General features: G+C 51.1%; 1 protein-coding gene across 5 annotated transcripts in view; it reads right to left on the bottom strand.

Moving 5' to 3' along the window:
* The window catches only part of LOC140430841 (RNA-binding Raly-like protein), a 2,211,286-nt gene that overhangs the window by 1,026,107 nt on the left and 1,158,819 nt on the right, over positions 1 to 26,360 (bottom strand). The window contains exon 4 of one of the 5 annotated variants that reach the window (XM_072518574.1): positions 5,302 to 5,400. The exons of the other annotated variants lie outside the window; for them this stretch is intronic. Coding sequence (XP_072374675.1) covers positions 5,302 to 5,320 — 19 coding nt within the window. The 5' untranslated portion in view covers positions 5,321 to 5,400. The remainder of the gene's footprint in view (positions 1 to 5,301; positions 5,401 to 26,360) is intronic. 5 annotated transcript variants of the gene reach the window in all.

The raw sequence follows: 26,360 nt of genomic DNA, 5'->3' as shown, positions 1-26,360 counted from the left end.
CAACGGCTCAATCGCAAGTGCAAACAGCAGGGGGGACATAGGACATCCCTGTCTCGTCCCACGGTGGAGAGAAAAGTATCTCGAACTGATATTATTTGTGCGGACACTCACCTTCGGCTCCTTATATAATAGCTTTACCCAGTTCACAAATCTTGGTCCAATCCCAAACCGCTCCAGCACTGCCATCAGGTGCCCCCATTCTACCCGATCAAATGCCATCTCGGCGTCCAATGCCACAACTACCTCTGTTTCCTTCCCTCCGCCGGTGCCATAACGACGTTCAAAACCCCCCTAATGTTCGAAAACAGCTGCCTCCTTTTCACGAACCCTGTCTGATCCTCCCCGATCACCTTCGGGAGGCACTCCTCTAGCCTACCCGCCAGTACCTTCGCCAACACTTTTGCGCCCACATTCAGAAGTGATATGGGCCGATACGACCAACACTCCGTCAGATCCTTATCTTTTTTTAGCAACAGTGAAATCGATGCCTGTCCCAAGGTTTGCGGCAACACCCCCTTCCCTATCGCCTCCTCAAACATCCCCACCATCAGGGATGCCAACCTATCCTTGAATTTTTTATAATATTCCACCGGAAACCCATCGGCCCTGCCACCTTCCCCGACTGCATCCTCCCAATCGCATCCTTTATCTCCTGCTCCACTATTGCTCCTTCTAATGTAGCCCTGTCCCCCTCCCCTAGCATCGGGTACTCCAACCCATCTAGAAATTCCTGCATTTCATGGTCTCCCCCGGGTGGCTCTGACTTGTACAACCTCTCATAAAACTCCTCAAAAACCTTGTAAATCAGCACTGGAGCCACCACCAACTTCCCTGCCCTATCCTTCACCTGAAGAATTTCCCTTGCTGTTGCCTCCCTCCGGAGCTGACCTTATCTCCATGTTCATAAAATGCACCCCTTGCTCATCTCAGTTGGCGCACCGCCTTCCTGGTGGACAGTCGGTCGAAGCTCGCCTGTAGTTCCTTCCTCTTTTCCAGCTTCGCTGGGTCCCCATCTTCTGCATACCTCCTATCTACCTCCAACATCTCATCTATTACCCTCTGCCGGTCCAACCTCTCCTCTTTGTCCACCCTGGCCTTAAACAAAATTACCTCACCCCTCACCACCGCCTTTAGAGCCTCCCAGACGACTGCCTTCGACACCTCACCCGTACAATTGAAACCTACATATTCCTTAATTACCTTTTCAATTTTCTCACAGAGCCCTTGGTTCCCCAAAAGCCCCACATCCAGTTTCCACCCCGGTCTCTGCGCTACTCCCTTCTCCAGCACCATATCCACCCAATGTGGAGCGTGATCTGACACTGCAATTGCAGAGTATTCCGACCCCTTGACTCCAGCCAGCATAGCCTTTCCCACCACAAAAAAGTCGATCCGCGAGTATACCTTATGGACCGCTGAGAAAAACGAGTACTCCCGTTCCCTTGGGTGCAGGAACCTCCAAGGGTCCACCCCTCCCATTTCCACCATTAGCCCGGCCAGCGCCTTCGCCCCCCCCTGATGGGACCAGCGAGCGCGGCCGTGATCTGTCCAACCTTGGCTCCTGCACCAAGTTCCAGTCCCCCCCCCCACAATCAGCTCATGCGTGTCCAAGTCGGGAATGGCCCCAAACACCTTCCACGCGAATCCCACATCGTCCCAATTGGGTCCGTATACACTTAACAGTGCCACTAATCTCCCCTCCAGCGCCCCTTCCACAATCACATATCTATCCCCCTGATCTGCCACCAACTTCTCCATCTGGAAGCGTACCCTTTTGCTGACCAACACCGCTACCCCTCGAGCCCTTCCATCAAATCGGGAGTGAAACACTTGGCTAACCCAACCCTTTTTAAGTCTCACCTGGTCCTTCACCCTCAAGTGAGTCTCCTGCAGCATTGCTACATTGGCTTTCAAACTTTTAAGATGTGCAAGCACCCTTGACCTCTTGACCGGACCTCCTAGCCCTCTCACGTTCCACGTGACTATCCTTACTGGGGGTCTCTCACCCCCCCCACCTTTCTTATCCACCATCACCATACCACCGTGCCCTGCCCCATAAGCCTGACCCGCCCCTGTCCATTGTTAACATCGAACCCCTTCCCCCCCCCTCCCAAGAACCCCCCCCCTACAAAAACATCCCCCAACATCCATCCCTTGCCCCCCTCTCGCTCGCCTCGTAGGCCCATTGAAGCCTGCTATCCAGGCTCCAACATCCGCAGCCCTCCTCTTACCTCACCCCCGTTCAATAGCTGACTTTAGTTAGCTAGCGCGGGAGGCTCCCCATGCCAAGACATCTCGCCCCCTTCCACCCAGTCCCAGAGAAAGAAACACCAAAACAAACCCAATAATCCAACCCCTACAATTCACTAACATAACATTTAACCGTCGCAACACAGAACGCCATTAACTTGAACTCTGTAACAATGCAAAGAGAAGTAAATTGCAATACAAATCAGTAAAAAGAAAGTTGTAACATTTATACATTTTCCAGCTGCTCAAACACAGTCCACAGTCTCTCTTCCAGTTCCGCTCTTCACATCTGTCCCAAGCCTTCTGCCCTCACGAACGCCTCAGCTGCCTCCGCTGTCTCAAAATAAAAGTCTTTGGCTTTATATGTTACTCTCAACTTCGCCGGGTACACCACACCAAATCGCAGCCCCTTCTTGTACAAAGCCGCCTTCACTCGCCCAAACGCCGCTCGTCTTTTTGCCAACTCCACCGTCAAGTCCTGGTAGATCCGAACCGCAGTACCATCCCACAGCACCTCACGTTTCTGCTTCGCCCAGCTTAATACTTTCTCCTTCATGCAAAACTTATGGAAGCAGATAATTACTGCCCTTGGCGGCTCGTTCACATTGGGCTTCGTCCTTAATGACTGATGAGTTTGGTCTAGCTCGTACAGGGTGGGGCTCTCACCCTCCCCCATCAGCTCCGCCAACTTCTTAGCGAAGTATTGCATTGGCCATCGGGCCCTCTGTCCCTTCGGGCAAGCTCACAATTCTCAAATTGTGCCACCTTGAGCGGTTTTCCAAGTCTTCCAGCTTTGCTCGGAGTCCTCTGTTAACATCCACCACCCTCCGCAGTTTGTCCCCCATCGAGGTGACCTGGTCGCTGTGTCATGACACGACCTCCTCCACTTCCTTCATCTTCTCGCCCTGCTCTCTCACCTCGGCCGATGCCTTTTCCACCACCACCCTCACCGGGCCGATTGCCTCCTCCACCAATGACTTCAATGCGACCGCCGTCTCCTTCCTCAAGGCCTCCATGTGCCTCGCAAACTGGTTTTCCAGCTCCATCGCCATCACCTCGGTCATCTTCTCCACCGTAAGTAGTGCGGTCCCGCCTTGCAGTTCGGCTTCCGCCATCCTGTCAACACTTTTGCTCATCTTCTCCTTCAGCGGCGAACCCGCGTAGCCTCCTTTCTTCGACGCTGCTCTTCGCATCCTTTAGCGGCTTATTGTTTTTTATCTTCTTTCTTTTCTCCTCTCTCCCCCTTCACCCTCCTGCCCTTCATCAATCTGACTTGTTCTTTTTTTGAAAAAAAAGGGGAGGAGAAAAAAAAACTTTTACCAAACTTCCTTAAATCTTCTTTCTTTCTCCACTGCATTCACCCAGAGCTCCCCTGGGACCAGGCTTCAGCCTTCTTTCTTCCTCCTCGGTGGGAGCCATCCGACGTGGAGCACCCTCCCTACATGGTTCCCTGGCCTCGGGCCTGCCGCCTCAGCCTCCTCGTAGCTCCGCCCCCGCTGCTCTGACCTCAACGCCGCGCTGGGCCCAGCACCTCAGCCCCCGCCGCCCAACACCTGCGTGGGGTTCTTCGCCGGTTTTTAAACCGGCCCCGCTGGCTGCTCGTGACGGCCCCAAAGGCCGACGATAGTCGGGGAGTACGTGAAGACTTGGGGATTTCCCCGAAATCGCCGCGAATCGCGGCCACCGGAGGGAGCTCTTGTTGCTGCGGCCGCCTTGCTCGCCCATGCCACCGGAACGAGGGATGTTGATGTTGATCGGATGGCACGGTGGTTCAATGTTTCGTACTTCTGCATCACAGCACCAGGGCGCCGGGTTCAATTGCAGCCTTGGGTGACTGTGTGGAGTTTGCATGTTCTCCCCGTGCCTGAGTGGGTTTCCTCCGGGTGCTGCAGTTTCCTCCCACAGTCCAAAGATGTGCAGGAAAGGTGGATTGGCCGTGCTAAAATTACCCCTTAGTGTCCAAAGGTGTGTAGGTTAACCGGGGTTACAGGTATAGGGTGGGGGAGAGGGCCTAGGGAGGGTGCTCTTTCAGAGGGTTAGTGCAGACTCGATGGAGCGAATGGCCTCCTTCTGCACTGTAGGGATTCTATGGAAATATTGGCCAAGATGCCAGGACTAGCCCGCCTGGTCTTCTTCAAAATAATGCTGTGCATTCTTTCCCATTTTCTTGAGAGGGCAGTTGGGGCCTCAGTCAATGTTTCATTCAAAAGACTGCACCTCTGGAATTGCAGGACTCTTTCTGTATTTTGCTGGAGTGTCAGCTGAGATTTACTGCTCTAGTCGCTGGAGTGAGCCTTAAACCCACAATTTACTAATTTAGAGGTAAGGATGCTTTCCACTGCGAGCCATGGCTGGTCCCAGAGACTTGGTGATGTGGCACAACCTGGCTGATTGTAACAAAGGGTTGGTAAGTGAAGCCAAACAATGACCATGGACAGATTTGAAAAAATAAATAAATCTAGAGTACCCAATTCATTTTTCCCAATTAAGGGGCAATTTAGCGTGGCCTATCCACCTCGCCTGCACATCTTTGGGTTGTGGGGGCGAAACCCACTCAGACATGCAGAGAATGTGCAAACTCCACACGATGGTGACCCAGAGCCGGGATTGAACCTGGGACCTCGGTGCCGTGAGGCAGTAGTGCTAACCACTGTGCCACCGTGCTGCCCCCCAACCATGAACAGATTTAATTATGTTGTCACAACATAATTGTCAGAAACTGAACTGGACTAACTATACTACTATATTATGGCTCCCAGGGCAGGTCAAAGGCTAGGAATCCTACGACGAGTAACTCACTTCCAGAGCCGCCCCCCCCCCCCCCGCCTCCCCAAAACCATCCACAAGTGACAAGTCAGGAGTGAGATGGAATACTCTCCACTTGCCTGGACGAGTGCAACTCCAACAACACTCAAGAAGCTCAACACCATCCAGGACAAAGCAGCCTGCTTGATTGCTCCCCCTTCAACAAACATTCAAACCCTCCACCATCAATGAATAGTGACAGCCGTGTGTACCATCTACAAGATAGGATGCACTGCAGTAACTCACCAAGGTTCCTCGGATGCATCTTACAAACCGACAACCATTACCATCTAGAAGGACAACAGCAGCAGATACCTGGGAACATCACTGTGGTGATATGCGTCACTGTAAATACACAAGGGGTTAATGTAAATACACCACGACTAAGTAAACACCAGAGGGAGCACCAGAGACATCATGACATGCAAACATACAGCTAATGAACACATAGAATAGGACACGACCAATGGGCAGTCAAGACACCCAGAGGTGACACTACCACAAGGGGGCATTGCACAACTCATATATAAGGACAGGGCACACATGCTCTGTCTCTTTCCAGAGGCGACACTTGGAGAGTAGGACAGGGGCAGATCAGAAGCATCACACCCACCACGTGGCTTAGAGCAGACCGGTTAGTTAGACTGAGTTACTATAGCAAAATTAGCAGGAGAGTCGAACTCATAGAGAACTGTGCTAATGGTTCAATAAATCACATTGAACTTACTTCAAAGTCTGGAGTGTCGTTTGGTCAAAGCTGCATCGAGTTGCAGCCTGTGTTATCCCAGGGTAAATAACACAACATGGTACCAGTAGTGCCTGCTGAATCTATATAGTTCAACTCCGCAAGATCCGTGACTACCAGCAACAGCACAGAGGCAAGATTATCGAGATTCCGGTTCTTCAGCAGCTCAGGTACAACGGCAATGTCAGTGCCAATTGGCCGGCATTCAAGCGGAGATTTGAGATTTACATGGTAGCATCCGACCTAGATGGCGTGACCGATGCTGAGAAGATAAATCTTCTACTCACCATTGCGGGTGAAAGTGCAACAGAAGTCTTCAACTCCTTCAAGTACTCCAAAGGACAGGACAAGAGAGAATTCCAGACAGTCCTGGACAAGTTTGAAAACTACTGCGCGGTGAACACAACAGAAATCGGTAAAACTGGCGCCTATACTCACCATGGGGCAAAGATAGGCTTGCAACAGAAGCAAACGGCAAATTTGATTGGCATCCATCTTGCGCAAGGAGCCGCACATGCGCAGTTCCCGAGAAGACGCAAACCGGCGAAACAGTGTTTTGCTCATGCGCGAAAAGGAAATGTGATCTGTGCATGCGCAATCCATTCCTACCCTCACAAGCGTCATGATGTCAGAGGCCCCGGACCACTCCCAGTTAAAGGAGAAATGTCCGAAAACAGAAAAAAAAAATTTAAAGCCAGAAAACACAATTCTTTCACCTGGAACGACAGCACAATGTCTGAACTTTGACCAGTAGCTGAAAGTAACCTCCGCAGAACCCTGCAACAAGCAGTTAGCACAGCCCCGAAGAGATGATTTAGTCCTTGAAGACTACGACTCAGACAATGATTTCATTATTGGACGTGGCGACCTCAGTACCAAATCTGAACCGCAACGAGATGTGTTGTACATTGAAGCATCCGACACAGTCATGGACGAGTTCTTCGGATTTGAGGACCCTCAGCCCAGCATAGACGACATCCTGACCCATGAGTACAGGATTCTGCTGCGGCCTGACGCCAAGAGACAGAGAGCGGTACAAGCCCACAGAGAGCGGCCTGAGGCCAAGAGGGTGGTCCACGCATCACGAAGAGTCCCCGACTCCACACAGAGAGTGGTCACTGACGCCGTTCACAAGGGAATGACAACATCAACATCGACACTTCCATAACAGCACAAGAAAGCCACTCGACCGTGTAAATTCATGAACTTTGGACTCATATTATTTGGTATTGTATAATCCTCAATGTCATCATAACTATTCTTTGATCTTATATAGTCATCACAGTCATCATAACTTGTACATGTCATCACTTATTTACCTGTTTTTGTTCAATTTTTCTTTAACACTGTACAGAAAATATGTAACACGAAAAAAGGGCGGATGTGGTGATATGCATCACTGTAACTACACAAGAGGTTCATGTAAATACATTACGACTAAGTAAACACCAGAGGGAGCACCAGAGACATCATGACATGCAGACATACAGCTAATGAACACATAGAATAGGACACGACCAATGGGCAGTCAAGACACCCAGAGGTGACACTACCATAAGGGGGCATTACACAATTCATATATAAGGACAGGGTACACATGCTCTGTCTCTGTCTCTGTCTCTGTCTCGTGGGCAGCACGGTAGCATAGTGATTAGCACACTTGCTTCACAGCTCCAGGGTCCCAGGTTCGATTCCCGGCTTGGGTCACTGTCTGTGCGGAGTCTGCATGTTCTCCCCGTGTGTGCGTGGGTTTTCTCCGGGTGCTCTGGTTTCCTCCCACAGTCCAAAGATGTGCAGGTTAGGTGGATTGACCATGCTAAATTGCCCTTAGTGTGCAAAATTGCCCTCAGTGTTGGGTGGGGTTACTGGGTTATGGGGATAGGGTGGGGGTGTGGGCTTGGGTAGGGTGCTCTTTCCAAGAGCCGGTGCAGACTCGATGGGCCGAATGGCTTCCTTCTGCACTGTAAATTCTATGATGATTCTTTCCACAGGCGACACTTAGAGAGTAGGACAGGGGCAGATCAGAAGCATCACACCCACCACGTGGCTTAGAGCAGACTGGTTAGTTAGACTGAGTTACTATAGCAAGATTAGCAGGAGAGTCAAACTCATAGAGAACTGTGCTAATGGTTCAATAAATCACATTGAGCTTACTTCAAAGTCTGGAGTATCTTTTGGTCAAAGCTGCATTGAGTTGCAGCCTGTGTTATCCCAGAGTACATAACACAACAATCACCACCTGGAGGCTCCCCTCTAAGTCACTCACCACCCTGACTTGGAAATATTTTGCCGTTCTTTCACTGTCGTTGGGGCAAATTCCTGGATCTCTCTCACTTTCAGCACAGCGGGTGTACCTACACCTCTGGGATTGCAGCAGTTCATGAAGGCAACTAACCACCACCTTCTAAAGGGCAACTAGGGATGGGCAATTATTGCTGGCCTAACCAGCAAAGCTTACATCCCACAAATTAGTTTTAAAAAACAAGGCTGTTGTTTTCAGCTTGTTCTGAGGAGCCCAGCTTTATACACAAGAAGCATTTAATGATAAATAAATGGCAAATCCATAATTTTATCCGGTGTTGTTCCACGTGATTTAGAACTGACCAACAGAAACTGAGTGATACCAGAAAAATACAAAGGGATAGAAAATGCTGCAATGATACTTGGCGCTACTACAGTTCAGTGTTTAACGAGTTCCAGAGCTCTCTGAGCAGGAATGTTGGCCTTTATCTTTCAAATGGGCTTCTACCCCTGTTACAATAGCAATCAGCGATTTGTCACACTGGCGCATTTAATGCCATCTGCTATGTCACCATGTGATTTATATACCCCACAGGGCACAGGGCAGAGCCTCACCTTCAAGGCCTCTGTGCAACAGGCATGAAATATTAGATTTGTCAACATGCCAAAGGTGTTTCATCATTACTGCGAAACGCAACATCTCTCCCTTGAGCGTTGAAGCAAAACTATAAAGCAATCTTTGGCTGCCGGTTTAATCAGCGGCTCAGAGAGAGTGCATCAAGGGTTAGAACCTCTTCTGATGTTCAAAACGCACGGAGTACGAGGGATGCTTACTGGCCGAATGCCTCATTAGTAACTGGAACTCATTCCAATTAAATCACAAATAGGTTCAGGAGGATCGAGTTGATCACAGGTGCCCAGCCTGAGCTGTACTTCCTCTGGATTAGGAACAAAAATCTGAATATTGTGTTTATAAACTGCACTTGAGCACGATTAAACCCAGACAGAAATAAATCAGCTGCCCATTTCACATCCATCCTGAAGCTAATCAAAATCAAAATTTGAAACAGGCTGAGTGGAAAGTGGAGTCACTTTTGACCATACTGCCCAACATCCAAGGGAAATGTATATCTGATTGTTCCTGAATATCTTATGTGATTATCTTCTGATTATCTTATGTGATGCAAGTGCTCTTCCAATAATGGAGGGGAAATTGGAATGATATAGAGAACGGGTGGGTGGATTGCGATGTGCGGTTACTCTGTCCCTGTTCAGTGAAGTGGGAAGTGCGCAAACTGCATGTTAATTGCAAAGATGGTGGCGTGCAACCCAACACTGATCACCCATGAGAGGCTCGCTCCACTGTGTTGCTTAAAACCGGACTGCACCTCTTAAAAAGGTGTATTGTGGCTGTAGCAGATGGTGGAGCTGAGTAAACAGGCAAGGCGACCAGATAGACTCCACAAAAATGGGTCCGAAGGCCAGAGAGGGTGACAAAGGTTTCTCATGTGCCACACTAAAGGTCTTAATACAAAGGGTTGGACTGGAGGAGAGTGGCCGTCTTCCCTCACTGGTGGCCTCCAGACAAATACTGAGAAAGCAGTAGAAGAAGGTCAACCTGGAAATCAATGCCAGTGTCTAACTGCCAGGATCTCGATGCAGTGCCAGGCCATCCATACATGTCATGTCCAACTGCACCACCAGCAAGTTATAGTTCAGAGACTCAGAAAAGGAATTCAATAGACCATCTTGGACTGATGGTCATGCACACCAAAATGCTTCACGCAATCAGAAGCCTACAAGACAGTCTGCAGTCAAGGAGCAACACCTGTAAAGACCTGTAGCTGTAAAGAGTCACAGTCCAACCATTCATCGCATTCCAATCTGCAATTAGCTTGCAATTGTGTCTCTCCTATATATGCTGTGTTTGTGAACGTGATGAAGGAGCTGCGCTCCGAAAGCTTCTGATTTCAAATAAACCTGTTGGACTTTAACCTGGTGCTGTGAGACTTCTTAATGTGCTCACCCCAGTCCAACACCGGCATCTCCGCGTCATGTCAAGGAGTAGTCCAGCTCCAACTTGGCCCAGGGCTTCGTCCAGGGCTTGGAGGACATCATTGACATCATTTTCAGTGTTGAAGTGGTGGCCAACTCTATGAGATCACATGTGGACCTGACCATCATAGCGTGTTTGACAGGCAATGTCCCAGCTTCCATTGCAACAGAAGCAGAAGTCACCCAACATCTGAGTCCTGCAGTGAAAGCTCAGAATGGGGTCATTAAATCTCAATGTGTTGGCACGGGAGCCCAACTTGATGCCATCCAGGCATCCTGGGACACTCTCTGGTGCTCACCACACAGCTGCTCCGGTACAGCAGGTGCAGGCAGGAACTCCTCAGGAGGCAGACAGTGGGAGGGTCGGCCGACACGAGGAACTAGCTGCCATCAAGACGGGTCTCGAGCTTCTGAAACAGACAGTCCCATCCATAGTGGGGATGCAGTTGCAGAGCCAGGGACTAGATGAGGGGATGTCGGCGAACCTTTAGCACCTGCAAGTGCAGTTAAAGGAGTCCAACCACGTGCAGGAGCAGGAGGTGGTGCTGACAAATGACAAATGGCGTCCACGGTGGAAGTATTGGGGGTGACTATTTTGGCTATGGATCAGCATGTCCAAGGCCTGGGACATTCTGTACAGTCGCTGGCCGAGGCCCAGGACAGGGTTGCCACCTCAAAGGCAGCCATTTGCGAGAGCCACCTGGAACTCGCAGCAGTGCTCCAGAGCTTGGCCCAATCACAGCAGGACATGGCTGGGAACGTCGGCGGCATTGCCCAGATGTGGCCGACGTGGTGCAGACACAGTGTGATGTGGCACAGTCCCAGATAGCGATGGTCCACTCCCTGTGCTCCATGGCCGTGAGCGTGCAGACCCTGGTCAAGACCAGAGCAGGCCTCCAGGACTGTCCCGTTGGATGGCGGAGGAGCCTCAGGGGATAGCTCCGCTCGCACCCCCATCCCGTGGAGTAGCCCAGGAGCCATCGGGCACCCCGAGGGAGGAGGAGGTGATGGGGCCTGTGCCGGTGACTCCCGCAGGATAGGTACTGGAATGCCGCAGCACCTCAGATTCCCCCCTCCTGCCACTGGTCCATTTGGTGGGCAGCGGGCAGAACAGGGCAGCACCAGGCCACCCGCAACACCTGTGCAGCAGCCGGGCCCATCCAGACCCGGTTGCCCCAGAAGACGCCCGCCAACGGGGATCCAGGTTGCAGGGCAGGAATCACAGCAGGCCGCCTCCTTTCCTGCTGTACCGTCTGGGGCACCATAGCGTTAGGGCCCATAAGGCTAGAAAGGTAGACACCAGCTAAACGGACATGGGTGCAAGGCACAGCTTAGTTATAGGGGCTAGGGCACAAGTCTGTAATTTTTTATTCACATTAAACTTTTGTTGCCACTGTTACAATCTGTTTTGGTTCTATCTCCAATGTGTGTGAGGGGTAGGTTGGTTTGGGCTGGCTCCACCCCCTCCCCCTGACCATCCCCACCACCGACACCCCCAGGGATCCGATGGAACCGTATGATGGAATGGCCAGCTCGCATGCAAGGATCACCCAGGTGAACGGTGGAAAGTGCTACCGTGGCAGGAGTCAGATGTTGTGGAACACGAGGGCTCATCGAAGAGCGGGTTGTCATCATTCTCCACCCCATGGACCAGACCCGCTGTTACCTCCAACCCAGGGCCCACACCCCCATAGTGCGGCAGGCATATATCATGGAGGGAGTTGCAGAGGGAGGATGGCGGGGGGTGGGATGTGGTGTCCATGCCCCTGGTCAGTCTCCCCCCTCACCGCCGCTCCCCCCCCACTCCCCCCTCCCCCGCCCCCCCCACCCTCCAGGTAGTGAACCTGGAGGCGATCAGAGTGCCCTGTACATTGGCCCTGCCGCATGTGCCGTGCGGCATCGTGCCTGTCCGGGCCCCATATCCTGCCCGTTCACTGCATCCTCCTCATTGGACAAGGTCTGGTGTTCATCCTCCTCCTCCTCCAGCACAACGCCCCTCTGCTGCATGATGTTGTGGAGGACGCAGCAGGCCGCCATGACGCGGGTGACCCTCACAGCATCATACAGGTCCAGGCACCTGAACTGCATCTCTTGATTGCTGCATGGGCATTCTTGTAGCGGGTCTCCGCGCGGTCTGTCACCTCTGGATAGGAGTCATCAGCCACGACCGCAGTGGATAACCCCTGTCACCCAGGAGCCAATCCCCCAGGGGGGGGTTAATGGGCAGATGTTGGGGGGGATTGGGCAGACCCTATGGGTGGCCTGGGCTCCACACCGCTCCCCCCCTCCCCGACCATCCCCACCACTGACACCCCAGGGGATTCGATGGAGCCGTGTGATGGAATGGCCAGCTCGCATGCAGGAATCACCCAGGTGGCCAGTCGCACAGGAGCCAATCCCTCAGCGAGGCAGAGGGGGGGGGGATCTCAAACATGTCAGGAATCGTCGAGTGTACCAGGATGAAGGCGTCATCCACACTGGCCGGGTATCGGACACAGACGTGTATGATGCGCATCTGATGGTCACACATCAACTGCACATTCATAGAACTCATTTCAGTTTGTGTCTAGTGGCTTGTTATCCGCAGGTGCCCAGTGGGCGACATGCATCCCGTCGATCACCCCCTGTACCCAGGGCATCCCGCTGATGGCGGCGAACCCTGCTCCCGGGCAGCCTGGTGGGCTCGGTTCACATTAAAATGGATGCATTGAGCCACCTGGGCATCTCGAGCCTCCATGATGCACCTGTGCACCGAGGTCTGTGAGATCCCGGACTGGTCCCCACTCGATACCTGGAAGGACCCCGTGGCGTAGACATTCAGGGCGACTGTCACCTTGATGGCCACAAGGAGCGGGTGTTCTCACCCATATCCCCGCGGTGCCAGGTGCGCCATCATCTGGCAGATATGTAGCACTGTCTCTCTCTCTCCTCAGCCAGAGTCTTCGACAGCATGCCCGGTCCGGCAGCTCCTCGAATGACAGATGGCGCCTCATGTGGCGCCTCCCTGGCGGCTGCCTCCTGTCCAACTGGAGCACGCTCTGCTGCTTCACGATCCGCTGCTGCCCGCTCCGCTGCTGCACGCTCCGCTGCTGCCCGCTCCGCTGCTGCCCGCTCCGCTGCTGCACGCTCTGCTGCTTCACGATCCGCTGCTGCCCGCTCCGCTGCTGCCCGCTCCGCTGCTGCCCGCTCCGCTGCTGCACGCTCCGCTGCTGCCCGCTCCGCTGCTGCCCGCTCCACTGCTGCCCGCTCCGCTGCTGCCCGCTCCGCTGCTGCCCGCTCCACTGCTGCACGCTCCGCTGCTTCACGATCCGCTGCTGCCCGCTCCGCTGCTGCCCGCTCCGCTGCTGCACGCTCCGCTGCTGCACGATCCGCTGCTGCACGCTCCGCTGCTGCCCGCTCCGCTGCTGCCCGCTCCGCTGCTGCACGCTCCGCTGCTGCACGCTCCGCTGCTGCACGCTCCGCTGCTGCACGCTCCGCTGCTGCACGATCCGCTGCTGCACGATCCGCTGCTGCACGCTCCGCTGCTGCCCGCTCCGCTGCTGCACGCTCCGCTGCTGCACGCTCCGCTGCTGCCCGCTTCGCTGCTGCCCGCTCCGCTGCTTCACGATCCGCTGCTGCCCGCTCCGCTGCTGCCCGCTCCGCTGCTTCACGATCCGCTGCTGCCCACTCCGCTGCTGCCCGCTCCGCTGCTGCACGCTCCACTGCTGCCCGCTCCGCTGCTGCAGCTGCCTCTTCCTCGAGCAGCTCCAGCTCGTACAGCTCCAGTGCATCCTCCAGGGCTGAGGCGACCAGCAGGATGGCCACCATTGCTGATTGATTTCCACTATCCATTGTCAGCAGGAGGTGAAAAGCCGACATGTTAGCATGGTGCGTACCACGTGCACAACCAGGTCCAACGGCTACATGGTGGCCCCGGTTGGCACTGCGGGTTCTGCCTCTGTATGTCCCTCCCCCTCCCCCATCCCCACACCCTGGCACCGGTGCTGGCCAGCACCATGGGGGACTCTGACCCTGGTCTTCATCCCTGATGCCGGGGTATCATCGGCGGGTGCTGCCCTCACCAGGGGTATGCACCGCGGCTCCTATAGGGACTACTGTTGGTGTTGCCCTGGGTGGGCCTCAGGCGGATGGTGGCCGGGTGGGGATGCGTGGGGCAGAGGTGCGGGGATGGGGGTGGGGGATGTGGCAGAGTGTGGGCCGTGAGAGTGGGGGGTTGGGGGCACACGTACATCCGGTATCACTCTGCAGAACCAGGGGCTGAGGCGGGTGGTCAGTGGGGTGCACTACAAGATGGCCATGGTAATGGAGGTACGTGCCTGGGCACTGCCCCAATCCCGTGGGGGGTTAACCCCGGCCACTCGGCCTATGCCGCTGTCATCGCCCTCCCCCTCCCGGGCCCTGGCAGGGCCCTCCCCCCCCGTCCCAGCCAGGCCGGCAGGGTCCGGCTCGGCAGCCCACAGTCGCTCCTGTCTGCGTCCTACCTCCTCTCCCTCCCTTATAAGCCACCTCGCCGGTTTCACGATTTTTAAAAAGCACAAGTAAGCCACGCTGTCGGGCACTGGGCCCATCGGAGGAGGAGAACTACAGCAGCCCGGAGAATACCGGGTAGGACCCGCTAATGATATGCAAATGGTGTTTACTGCACGTGTGTTCCGGTACGCATTGACGCCACTGTCGAGAGACATATAATCGCAATTTGGCCTTCGGATCCTGGCCCAATCGTGTTTCGCGATTTCAGCATCAGCAAATGGAGCATCCCGTCCCTAGTCTTTTTTGCTGCCCTATCTCCTTCTCCCTCTGAAGCTGCACATCCAAGGACTACTAGCATTCTTGGAGCCCTTGTAGTTGGCCTTCCAACGCCATCCTCAAATGCAGCAACGCTCCCTGCAGATTTTTTTCAAGTAACGCCAACACCTCCAAATACCCAACATGTCCACAAACTCAAACAGAGCCAGCAGAATGTAACCAGCAATGAACCTGATAGTTAGCAATAACTGCTTTACATATCACTGGTGGAGTTGAGGGAATTCCCTCATGCTACTGAAGACACACTCACCTGCTTAAGATCGAGGATGTTAACCATAACAGCAAGGGCAAAATTAGTATGTCTGCCATTAAATCAGAATTAGATGCTGACTGGCATCATGATCTCCTACTCTGCAAGCTTCTGACACAAGCATTTGACACCAACACTAATGCCCTCACCAAGACAGCATTTTATGTGGGCTGGGCTGCAGGTGGCGTGGATAACAGTTTTCCACTAGACTGGCACCCGTTGTGGTGAAGCTACTGATTCGACAAAGTTAAATTTTGTGCCACACATATTTCTGAGGGACAAAATCAAAGAAGGTCGATGAGTTAAAGAAAGGCTTTTATTGTTAAAGCATTTTTGACGACATCAAGACATTTATAATATGCACTTTTGGGCCAGTGAAGGACATTTGAAGTGTAATCCCTGTTGTAATGTAAGAAATGCAGCAGCCAATTTGTGCACAGCAAGATCCCAGAAATAACAATGCGATGATGAGCAGATAATCTGTTTTTGGGTTTTGTTTATGAGATAATTGTTGACCAGAACACTGGTGAGAGTTGTCTTGCACTTCTTTGAAATGTTTTGTGGGATCTTGTACTTTGAGCTGGGAGTGCAGATTGGTGACATCTCAAAGACAGTACTTCGTCCAATGCAGCACGTCTTAAATACCAATTCAGATGAATGTGTGTCCATGGCAGGTTTCCTGTGGTGCTCACATATCCCAGGACTGCAAAGCAATCTCAGGCTTTGCAGGCATGACTACTGAACAATCTCAAGGTGAGTATTGCTGAGCGAGACCAAGGAGATTCTCTGTATCTGGCTACAACAGGGCTGGAGACTCGGTGAGGGCAGATCAGTCGCCTGTTTTCTCAAAATTAGCTGGGGAAGAAGTACAGTTCACCAAATTGCCAGCAGTACTTTTGTCTAAAGGCACCTTTAAAAAAAAATTCATTCATGGGATGTAGGCATTGCTGGCTGGACCAGTATCTGTTGCCCATCCCTAATTGCCCTTGAAGTGAGTAACTTGGTCATTTTATAGGCATTTCAAGAGTCCATCGAACCAGAGAATCGCTACAGTATTGAAGGAGGCCATTCAGCCCATCGAGTCTGCACTGACCTTCCGAACGAGGGAACCTAGGCCCACTCCCCTACCCTATCCCCATAACCCCACCTTACCTGCACATCAAGGGACAATTTTAGCATGGCCAATCCAACTAACCTGCACATCTTGAGGAAACCGGAGCACCCACGGAGACACGGGGAGAACGTGCAAACTCCACACAGTCACCCAAGGCTGGAATTAAACCCGGGTCCCTGGCGCTGTAAGGCAGCAGTGCTAACTATCGTGCCACCGTGCCGCCCCACTCTGGTCTGGAAAGCATGTAGGCCTGACAAGTAAAGGATGCCAGATGTCCTTCCTTAAGGGACATTAGTGAACCAGATTAGTTTCGATGACAATTGACAATGGTCACATGGCCAGATTTGTATTGAATTCAAATGTCACCATCTGCCATGACGGGATTTTTACCCGGGTCCCCAAAGCAATACCCTGGGTCGCTGGATTACTCGTCCAGTGACATTAACACTCTGCCACCACCTCCACGTGATTATGTTTGTACTTATATATGTTTATCAATATGATTTCCCTCTCTCTGAACCCAGGCTTCACTGGACAGTGATCAGGAGCATATTCTGTTCTTGCTCTGTGAACAGGCAGCAGGGACTATACCATTTTGAGATTGTTGCACTGACACCCAGAAATTTGTAATAAAGCTATGATACCTCAGAGCGACTCTCACACTTGTGTCTACCAGAGACATAGGGCTGGCTTCTCCAATTCTGCGGCTATGTCCGCAGGATCCGTCTGGTCTTACGACCAAAACGTCGGCGGCGCCCCCACACTGATGCTCCGTCTGGTGGGGGGCTAGCAGCTACGCTACGTAAAGCGCCCAGCTTTACCTGCCGATATGGATGCAGAATGGCTGGGTCCGTGGACGCGCATGTGTACTGCGGCGGCTTGCAGCGGCCACGCTGTCCAACATGACACCGGCCGCATGCGGACCCGGACTGCCAAAAACTGCCCCCTGTAACCCGCCTCGCCAACCCCGGACCACCCTCCACCAGTCCCCCCAGCACCCACCGAAGCCTCCCCCCTGCCAGCGGAATTGCTCCCCTCCCCCCAACTGTGGCTGCGCTGGACACAGTCCGCAGCCGTCACGTGATGTCCCCGAAAAGTGAGAGGACACGCGCCCCATGCCATCAGGGACTCAGCCCATCGGGGGCGGAGTATCGGGAGAGGGCCTCAGGTCCTGAGGCCATCCCGACAGTGAGCAGCAATCTCCTCGTCGACAGCATTTGTGAGAGGGCGGCGCACTGGAAAAACAGCGCCGCCCCCGATTCCGGCGTAAAAATGGATTCTCCAGCCGATCGCGAACATGATTTCAGCATTGGCAATCAGAGAGTCCAGCCAAACACTACCAATTTACATTGAGGCCCAGGGATGTAATTCAAAGTGAATTTTGGCCTGAGAGTGTTAGGTAGTTGCAGTAACTGTTTAGTTTTCAGATATTTGACTGACATTTCTTCCATATCTCACTCAGTGTGTTATTTGTGACAATGCTCGTTGCCATCGTGCTTGATTTTCCTATTGGCTTTGATCAGTAATGTGTGCTTTCCTGTCACAGTGCCAGAACAAAAGACACCCCATGTGACTTTGATGAAGGGAAGCTATCCCTCCCTTGTCCATCTTGACTTGACTGCAGCCTTTGACATAGTTGACCACACCTTCCTCCTCCAATGTCCCTCGGCCACCGTCTGACTGGGTGGGAAAGGGAGTTTGCCTGGCTCCGTTAAGGCAGCTGAAAACACGGCCCTCCAACAGGCAGCCATAAAAAGGGATATGCGAGAAGCCAGTATTGGTGAATACAAAGATCTTGGAGCATTGTGCAGCTGGAGGAGATGACTGGGAACGAAAGAGGCAGCGCCGTGTAAAGATTTGAAAAGGTGAATGAGAATTTTAAAGTAGAGACATTATTAGACCAGAAGCTCAATGTAGCCAGCTCAGGCTGATAGGACACAAAGTTGGACAAAGTTGGGAATGGGACCATAGTAACAAATGGCATAATTGAGACTAAGTAGAAATCCATTCCGGAAAGGCTGAGATAAGAATGGAAATGTGACACTGGCACAGTGTTATTTTGAAGTGTGGAAGCTGTAGCCACGCAAAATGGCTGCGTTCCGATTAATCTGGCCAAAACCCAGTTTAAAATGGCTCACCCGAAAGACTGCTGGGAAAAGCAGCTAAGATGACACAAGCAGGCAGCTGCAGACAGTATTGCATATTCGGCTCTGGGAAGTTAGCCCAGATGGATACTCAGGGCTATCAACAGCCCATCAACCCAGGTATTTGCAGTTGCATTCAGGACTGTTTGCAGCACATCTATCCAGACATCTGCAGTTAAATCGGCTATCCCCGGGAACAATTGCAACATATTAGCAATTGAATACCGGGCCAGACCTGTCGGCGCCTGCAGTGGCCGAAACAAAGACAGGTGAACGACCACCCCCTGATCGAGGAATCGCCTCACCATTGGACACATCGACCCCAGAGATTGGGGACAGATCCAATCACTTGGGACTCAGGGTCAAGGGCCGCCCCAGGAGGCGGGAAGCCCCTGGGCCCTATAAAAGTGAGGGTCCAAGTTCAGATCTCTCTCTCTCTCCTCTTCGCCTGCTCGAGACCTTCGCAAGAACAGCAACCGGCAACTGTAAGTTTGAATCCAGCAATCGCTATCCGGTAGAGACACGTAGCCACCGACCTGTAGCAGCCTTTTGAATCCCGCGGGCCAGATCTGATTGGACAAGCCATTCGTTTCCCTGACCTGGTGGGCTCTTCCTAAGTTAAGTATTGGCCAGTAGTGATAGGTTTATTATATAGAAAGTAGTATTATGGTATTAATATTGCTTGTTGTATATAATAAATGACCGTTGTTTTAATCCTTACTAAGCTGTGTGCTGTGTTATTAATCATAACCTGAACTTGAACCACGTGGCGGTATCATAAAGATACCTGGCGACTCATGAGCAAAGGTGACGTAATCAGAGCAAATAGACTAAAGTTAAAAAGAGCAACAAAGAGTAGAAAGAACATTATTGTTTTTCCGTACATTATTCGCAAGAATTCCCACCTATCTCACACCAATTGATAAGAGGGTTGCATGGAAGGTTGGGGCAAGCTCTCCTGAAGTCTCTGATTTTAAAGATGCACATTCTGCTTAATTGCAAACATTTCAAGGTAATACAATCCCAGACCAGACCCCAACAGTGGTCAGGATACGGACCAAAACCAATATTTTCGGTTATTTTCAGACTGTGTGGAAAGAATGATTTGCTCCAGGAATGATTGCATGAAGAAATAGGACTTGGGTATTTTCAAAACAAAACTTTATGAGGAATACGACATTAACTTTTTCACTTCACACGCAAAAAGAACAGCTGACAATTACCCCTCAAACATGACTACTCAATTTCCATTAAACAACAAGACAAGAAACATACAGCTCTCAATCTATCTCACTGTGGGAGAACAGTGGGCCCAGTGTCAGGCAGATCAGAATTCAACACCTCTCTCCAAAGGTATTCCTTAAAAATGATCTCTCCAATGCCTTTCAAAATGTCTCCCTGTGTTCCTTGGCTCCACCCAGCAATTACCTCATCTCCCCAAGCAGAAAAACAAATGATCTCTGCAGGCTTCAAAGCACATTGACTCCCCTGGGACTTTCCCAGTAAAACCACAGTGGCTGAAAAACACATCCCTTTATCAATTTCACTTTCTGGCTGCTAACAGCACCCAAGACCGGCAAGATAGAATTATTGAAAAAAAACCATGACCACGGCTGTCGCACACACTCTTAACCTCAGGCGTTTAACCCTTAAATTGCCCAATACTTAGAATCCAATATTCCCAAAGTCTTCCAGTCATCACAAAGGAATTTTACGATTCTATTTCTAATTGCCCTTGCGAATGTGGTGATGAGCAACCATTATGAACTGCTGCAGTCCCTGTGGTGTCAGTACACCCACAGTACTATTCCGTAGAATCCTTCAGTGCAGAAGGAGGCTATTTGGCCCATTGAGTCTGTGCTGACCCTCTGAAAGAGCATTCTACCTAGGCCCACTAATCCAACCCCATCTCCTCAACCCCGTTACCCCACGTAATCTGTACATCTTTGGACACGAAGGGGCAATTTAGCATGGCTAATCCACATATTCTGCACATTTTTGGACTGTGGGAGGAAAATGGAGCACCTGGAGGATACCCACGCAGACACAGGGAGAACGTGCAACGTCCAGACAGATAGCTACCCAGGCCGGAATCAAACCCAAACCTATGACACTGTGAAGCAGCATTGCTAACCACTGTGCCATCCTGTTATGAAGGGAGTTCAAGAATTTGACCAAGTGGCAATGAAGGAATGGCAATATAGTTGCAAGTGAGGATGGTGTATGGTTTGGAGGAGAATTTACAGCTGATGGTGTTCCCATATATCTGCCTCCCTTGTTCTTCTAGGTGGCTGAACTCACGGGTTTGGACAATGCTGCCAAAGGAGGATTGGTGATTGCTCCAGTGCACCCTGTCAATGGCGGACACTGATGCCACTCGAGTAACTGAATGCTCAAGGTGGTGGATGGGATGCTGATTAAGTTTTCTGTTTTGTCTTGTATGGTGTTGAACCTCTTGGGTGCTTGCGTGTTGTTGATTGTGAAGAATCTGCAATCTGACTCAGAACTACACGTCCTGCTAAAACATGGATTCCTTCACTCTCCTTTTGGACTCCCTCTGTTGGTATATGCATTTGGTAACCTTAAGTATACAAAATGCACAATGCAATTTTCAATACAGTTAAGAGCTGCACTCAGTAGGTGAGAAACGCACCACCGAATTTCCAGCCTCTGACTTGTTTCTTATAGTAACAGTCCTTAAATGGCTGCTTCAATTGAGGTTCTGGTTAGTGGTAACCCAAATGCCATTAATGGTGGGTGTTCGGTGATGGTTATGCCATTGAAAGTCAAGGAGAGATGATACAGTCCATTTTTATTGGAGATGGTCATTGCCCGTTGCAAATTGTGGTTTCCATTAAAGATAACACCTGCAATAATGCCATGTCACTGGCAGAATACCACTAGGAACACTGCAGAAACAAGAAAAACTTTGTCCTAACAAATCTTTACATTTTAAATAACTGCCCCTTTTGATGAAAGCTTTCATTTGTAACGTGGTGCTTCCAATGAGAACAATGGACGAGGACAGACAGAGACTCTTGAGCTTTTCTGCTCCCATGAGTTTTGTGTAAATAACACTTTATTGCAGAACAAACAAAACCACAACTTCCCTGGAGACATCCCCGATCCGAGCATTGTCAGCAGTTGGATCTGACCATCACCAGGCGTGACTATCTGAATATCATCCTCAACACACAAAGTTACTCCAATTCTGGCTGTGATGCAGATCACTCTCTAGTGTGATCCAGGGTTAGGATGCAATCCTTGAAGTTCTTTTACATTCAAAATAGAAATGGCATCCTCATATCAACATCGCCACATGGCCTACCCAGATAAAATCATCAGTTCTACGACGCGATTGAACAGGTGCTCTCCGGCATTCCCACACAGAGTAAAATGAAAATACTTCGAGGCACCATCTACAATACTGCACTCGGAACATGTGGGAAACTAAGGTGTAAATATGCATCTGGTTCGAGGCTAACATCACTGATTGAGCCTATTATTGAAGCCCAGTGGTCTGCTCTTATTAATTACGAGGGAGATCAGAGCGAGAAAGCTGTGAGTGCACCAAGAGCTGAGCAAAGTGAAGTCCAACAAATTGCTAGGCGCTGTGCCAATGACTACTGTTTACAACTCTGCCAGAATATCCAGATGTTCTTCAACACAGGAAATGCTGGGGGCAGTATGAAGGGATCAAAAAGGCAACCTCCATCAGCAAAGAAAACTGTTCCATTGAAAACAAAGGCAGGGAAGGTCATCACCACCTGCAATAGACAGTTGAAGACCTGGATGGACACTGTCTTGACTTATACCCCAAAGGGAATACTGTCACTGAGGAAGCTCCAGAAGCCAGAAAAAACTATCTGTCAATGCAGAGCTGGATATTGAACCCGCGGTGGAGGAGCTGAGCAAAACTAATGACTGGTTTACCCTGGGCAAAACTCCAGGTGCTGATGCCACACCGCCTGAACTGATCATGCACAGGAATACCACACTCCTACAGCAGCTACACAAACCTCTCTATCTCTGCTGGAGGGTGTCGTGTTGGGTGTTCTGATGCACAAATGATCCAACACGGCTGTAGATGGCACAACTCTGTTTTATTGTCTAAACAATGGTGACAACTAACTGCTGGCTTGGGTACGTGCTTCGCCAGCTAACCTGTGGACCCAGCCCTGTCACTATCTTAGTGAGGCACTCAGCACATGGTGTATGTCTGAGTGGCACGCTGTGAGCTCTGTGCTCTGAGCTATCTCCTGGTAGAATGAGCGGGAACTGTGGTGTTCCCTGTTTTATAGTGCGTGTGCTCTCACTGGTGATTGGCTGCGATGTTATGTGTGTGCTGGTTGGTCCAACTGCCTGTCCATCAGTGTGTGTGTGATTGCACCATGATATGCCGATGTGGATATCATGACAAAGGGAGCGCATGGTGCTCCAGGATTTGTGTGATGCACAGATTGTGACCCTGTACAAAACCAAGGGTGACCACGACGATTGCAACAACTATCGAGAAACCCCCTTCTGAGAATTGTGGGAAAAGGATTTGCTGTGTTGCTCTCGTCAGACTGCAGATCCTGGCCGAACGCATCTATCCCAAATCTCAGTGCGGCTTCAGAACTGGAAGATCTACAGTTGACATGATCATCTCAGTCCTGAAGCTGCAACAGAAATTCCGTGAACAAAGGAGACCATTGTATATTTTCATCATCGATCTCACCAAGGCGTTTGATCGTGTGAGCTGAGACCGTCTATTTAAACTGCTGGAGACAATTGGCTGCCCACTGAAGCTGCTCAATGTGATCTCCTCTTTCCAGGAAAACATGGTGAGTCAGGTCAGCAATGACAGAGCAGCACTGAATCCCCCTGTGAACATATCCTTCTCTTTGCTGCCGTTGTAAGCCTTCAGGTCATTCACAGAGGGGTCTACATACATACCAGAACTGACAGAAAACTGTTCAACCTCACTAGCCTGAGATCCAAGAAAAAAGTGTGCCAAGTCTTCCTCAGAGGAACACTTTCAGCAGCAAATGGACAGACTCTCTCACTCCTGTAAAGAGTTTGGATGACTTTCAGTGTCAGGAAGACTGATGTTATCAGTATTGACAATGTGACACTGGAAGTTGTTGATCTTTTCACATATCTGGGCTCTACAATCACTAGCAATCTGTCACTTGATGCTAAATTCAGCACATGCATCACAAAAGCAGCAGCTGCTATGACCAAGGTGAGGACTATGCAGAACAACAGCAACCTGACTGAGAACAGCAAACTATGAGTCTACTGAGCCTGTGTCCTGAGTGTGCTCCTCGACAATGGTGAGACCTGGATAACATATTCCCGGTAGGAGAAAAGACTGAACAGTTTCCAGCTTCTCTCTCTCAGATATAGAGAACATAGAACATAGAACAGTACAGCACAGTACAGGCCCTTCGGCCCATGATGTTGTGCCGACCGTTTATCCTAATCTAAGGTCAACCTAACCTACACCCCTTCAATTTACTGCTGTCCATGTACCTGTCCAAGCATCGCTTCAATGTCCCTAATGACGCAGACTCCACCACCTCCGCTGGCAGTGCATTCCACACACCCACCACTCTCTGTGTAAAGAACCGACCTCTGACATCTCCCCTATACATTCCTCCAATCACCTTAAAACTCTGTCCCCTCATGACAGCCATTTCCACCCTGTGGAAAAGTCTCTGGCTAGCCACTCTATCTATGCCTCTCATCACCTTGTACACCTCTATCAAATCACCTCTCTGCCTTCTTCGCTCCAGTGAGAAAAGCCCTAGCTCCCTCAACCTTTCTTCATAAGACATGCCCTCCAATCCAGGCAGCATCCTGGTAAATCTCCTCTGTACTCTCTCCAAATCATCCACATCCTTCCTGTAATGAGGCGACCAGAAATGGACACAAAACTCCAAGTGTGGTCTAACTAGAGTTTTATAAAGCTGCAGCAAAACCTCGCTTCTCTTAAACTCAATCCCCCTGTTAATAAAAGCCAACACACCTTACGCCTTCTTAACAACCCTCTCAACCTGGGTGGCAACTTTGAGGGACCTATGTACGTGGACCCCAAGATCCTTCTGTTCCTCCACACTTCCAAGAATCCGGCCTTTAACACTGTAAAAGTGTTACAGCATTCAAATTTGCCCTTCCAAAATGACTCACTTCACATTTATATAGGTTGAACTCCATCTGCCACATCTCAGCCCAGCTCTGCATTCTGTCAATGTCCTGTTGAAACCTGCAACAACCCTCAACACTAACTACAATTCCCCCAACCTTCATGTCATCGGCAAACTTACTCTAACCCACTCTTCCACTTCCTCATCCAAGTCATTCATAAAAACCATAAAGAGCAGAGGTCCCAGAACAGATCCTTGCAGAACATCACTGGCCACCGACCTCCAGGCGGAATACTTTCCATCCATTACCACTCGCTGTCTTCTTTCGGCCAGCCAATTCTGTATCCAGAGAGCCAAGTTTCCCTGTATCCCACGCCCCCTAACTTTCTGAATGAGCCTACCATGGGGAACCTTATCAAATGCCTTACTGAAATCCATATACAGCACATCCACTGCCCAACCTTCATCAATGTGTGTCATCACATCCTCAAGGAATTCAATGAGACTTGTGAGGCATGACTTGCCCCTCACAAAGCCATGCTGACTATCTTTATTCAAACTATGTTTTTCTAAATAATCATAAATTCTGGACGGGATTCTCTGATCCTGAGGCTAAGTGTTGACGCTTTTGGAAACGCTGTCGCGTTTCTCGACGGCGTCAACACGGCCCCAGGATTAGCATGGCGCTGGAGCAGTTCACGCCGCTCCAGGTACTGATCCGGCCGTGGAATGGGCGCCGGGGGATTCCCGCCTTCACAGTGGGTCCGGCGCGAACCCGCGCATGCGCAGTCCCACTGACACGATTTCCGCGCATGCGCGGTGTCTCCCTTGTCGCGCCGGCCCCGACCCAACATGGCGCAGGAGTACAGGTGCTGGCGCAGAAGAAAGGAGGCTGGGAGACAGAGAGACCGGCCCACCAATCGGTGGGTCCCGATCGCGGGCCAAGCCACATTGGAGGGCCCCCCCACCCCCCCGGGTCGGATCCCCTCCCCCCCACAGGCCGCCACCCGAATCTTCAACGCCGAGGTCCCGCCAGCTCAGAGCAGGTTAGAACGGTGGTGGCGGGACTCGTTTTTTTTTAAGGCAGCTCAGCCCATCCGGGCCGGAGAATCATTGGGGGGGGCTGCGTAGAGCGACCCCTGACTGGCGCCGCGCCGACCACGCCCCAATGGCACCCATTCTCCGCTGTGCGGAGAATCGCATCCCGGCGAAGGGTCAGAGAATCCTGCCCCCCTATCTCTCAAAATCCTTCCCAATATTTTGCGCACCACAGACGTAAGACTGATGGGTCTGTAATTCCCAGGGATTTCCCTATTCCCTTTCTTGAACAGGCGAACAACATTCGCCTCCCTCCAATCATCCGGTACAACTCCAGTGGAGAGTGAGGACGCAAAGATCATCGCCAGCGTCACAGCAATCTCCTTCCTCACTTCCCATAGTAACCTTGGGTATATCCCGTCAGGCCCAGGGGACTTATCTATCCTGATGCTTTTCAAAATTTCCAGCCCATCCTCCTTCTTAATATCAACCTGTTCAAATCTATTAACCTGGTTCCCACTGTTCTCATGAGCAACAAGGTCCCTCTCTCTAATGAATACTGAAGCAAAATATTCATTTAGGGCCTCCCCCATCTTCTCAGACTCTAGGCACAAGTTCCCTCCACTATCCCTACTCTCACTCTGATCATCCTCTTATTTCTCACATAAGTGTAGAACTCTTTGGGGTTTTCCCTAATCCTTCCCGCCAGGGCTTTTTTATGTCCCCTTCTAGCTCTCCAAGTCCATTTTTGAGTTCCTTCCTGGCTACCTTGCAACACTCC

The sequence above is a fragment of the Scyliorhinus torazame genome, chromosome 10, assembly GCF_047496885.1.
Source record: "Scyliorhinus torazame isolate Kashiwa2021f chromosome 10, sScyTor2.1, whole genome shotgun sequence".
In the NCBI taxonomy this organism is placed as follows: domain Eukaryota; kingdom Metazoa; phylum Chordata; class Chondrichthyes; order Carcharhiniformes; family Scyliorhinidae; genus Scyliorhinus; species Scyliorhinus torazame.
The sequence above is the reverse complement of the archived record's forward strand: the minus strand, read 5'-3'. Positions and strand labels throughout refer to the sequence as shown.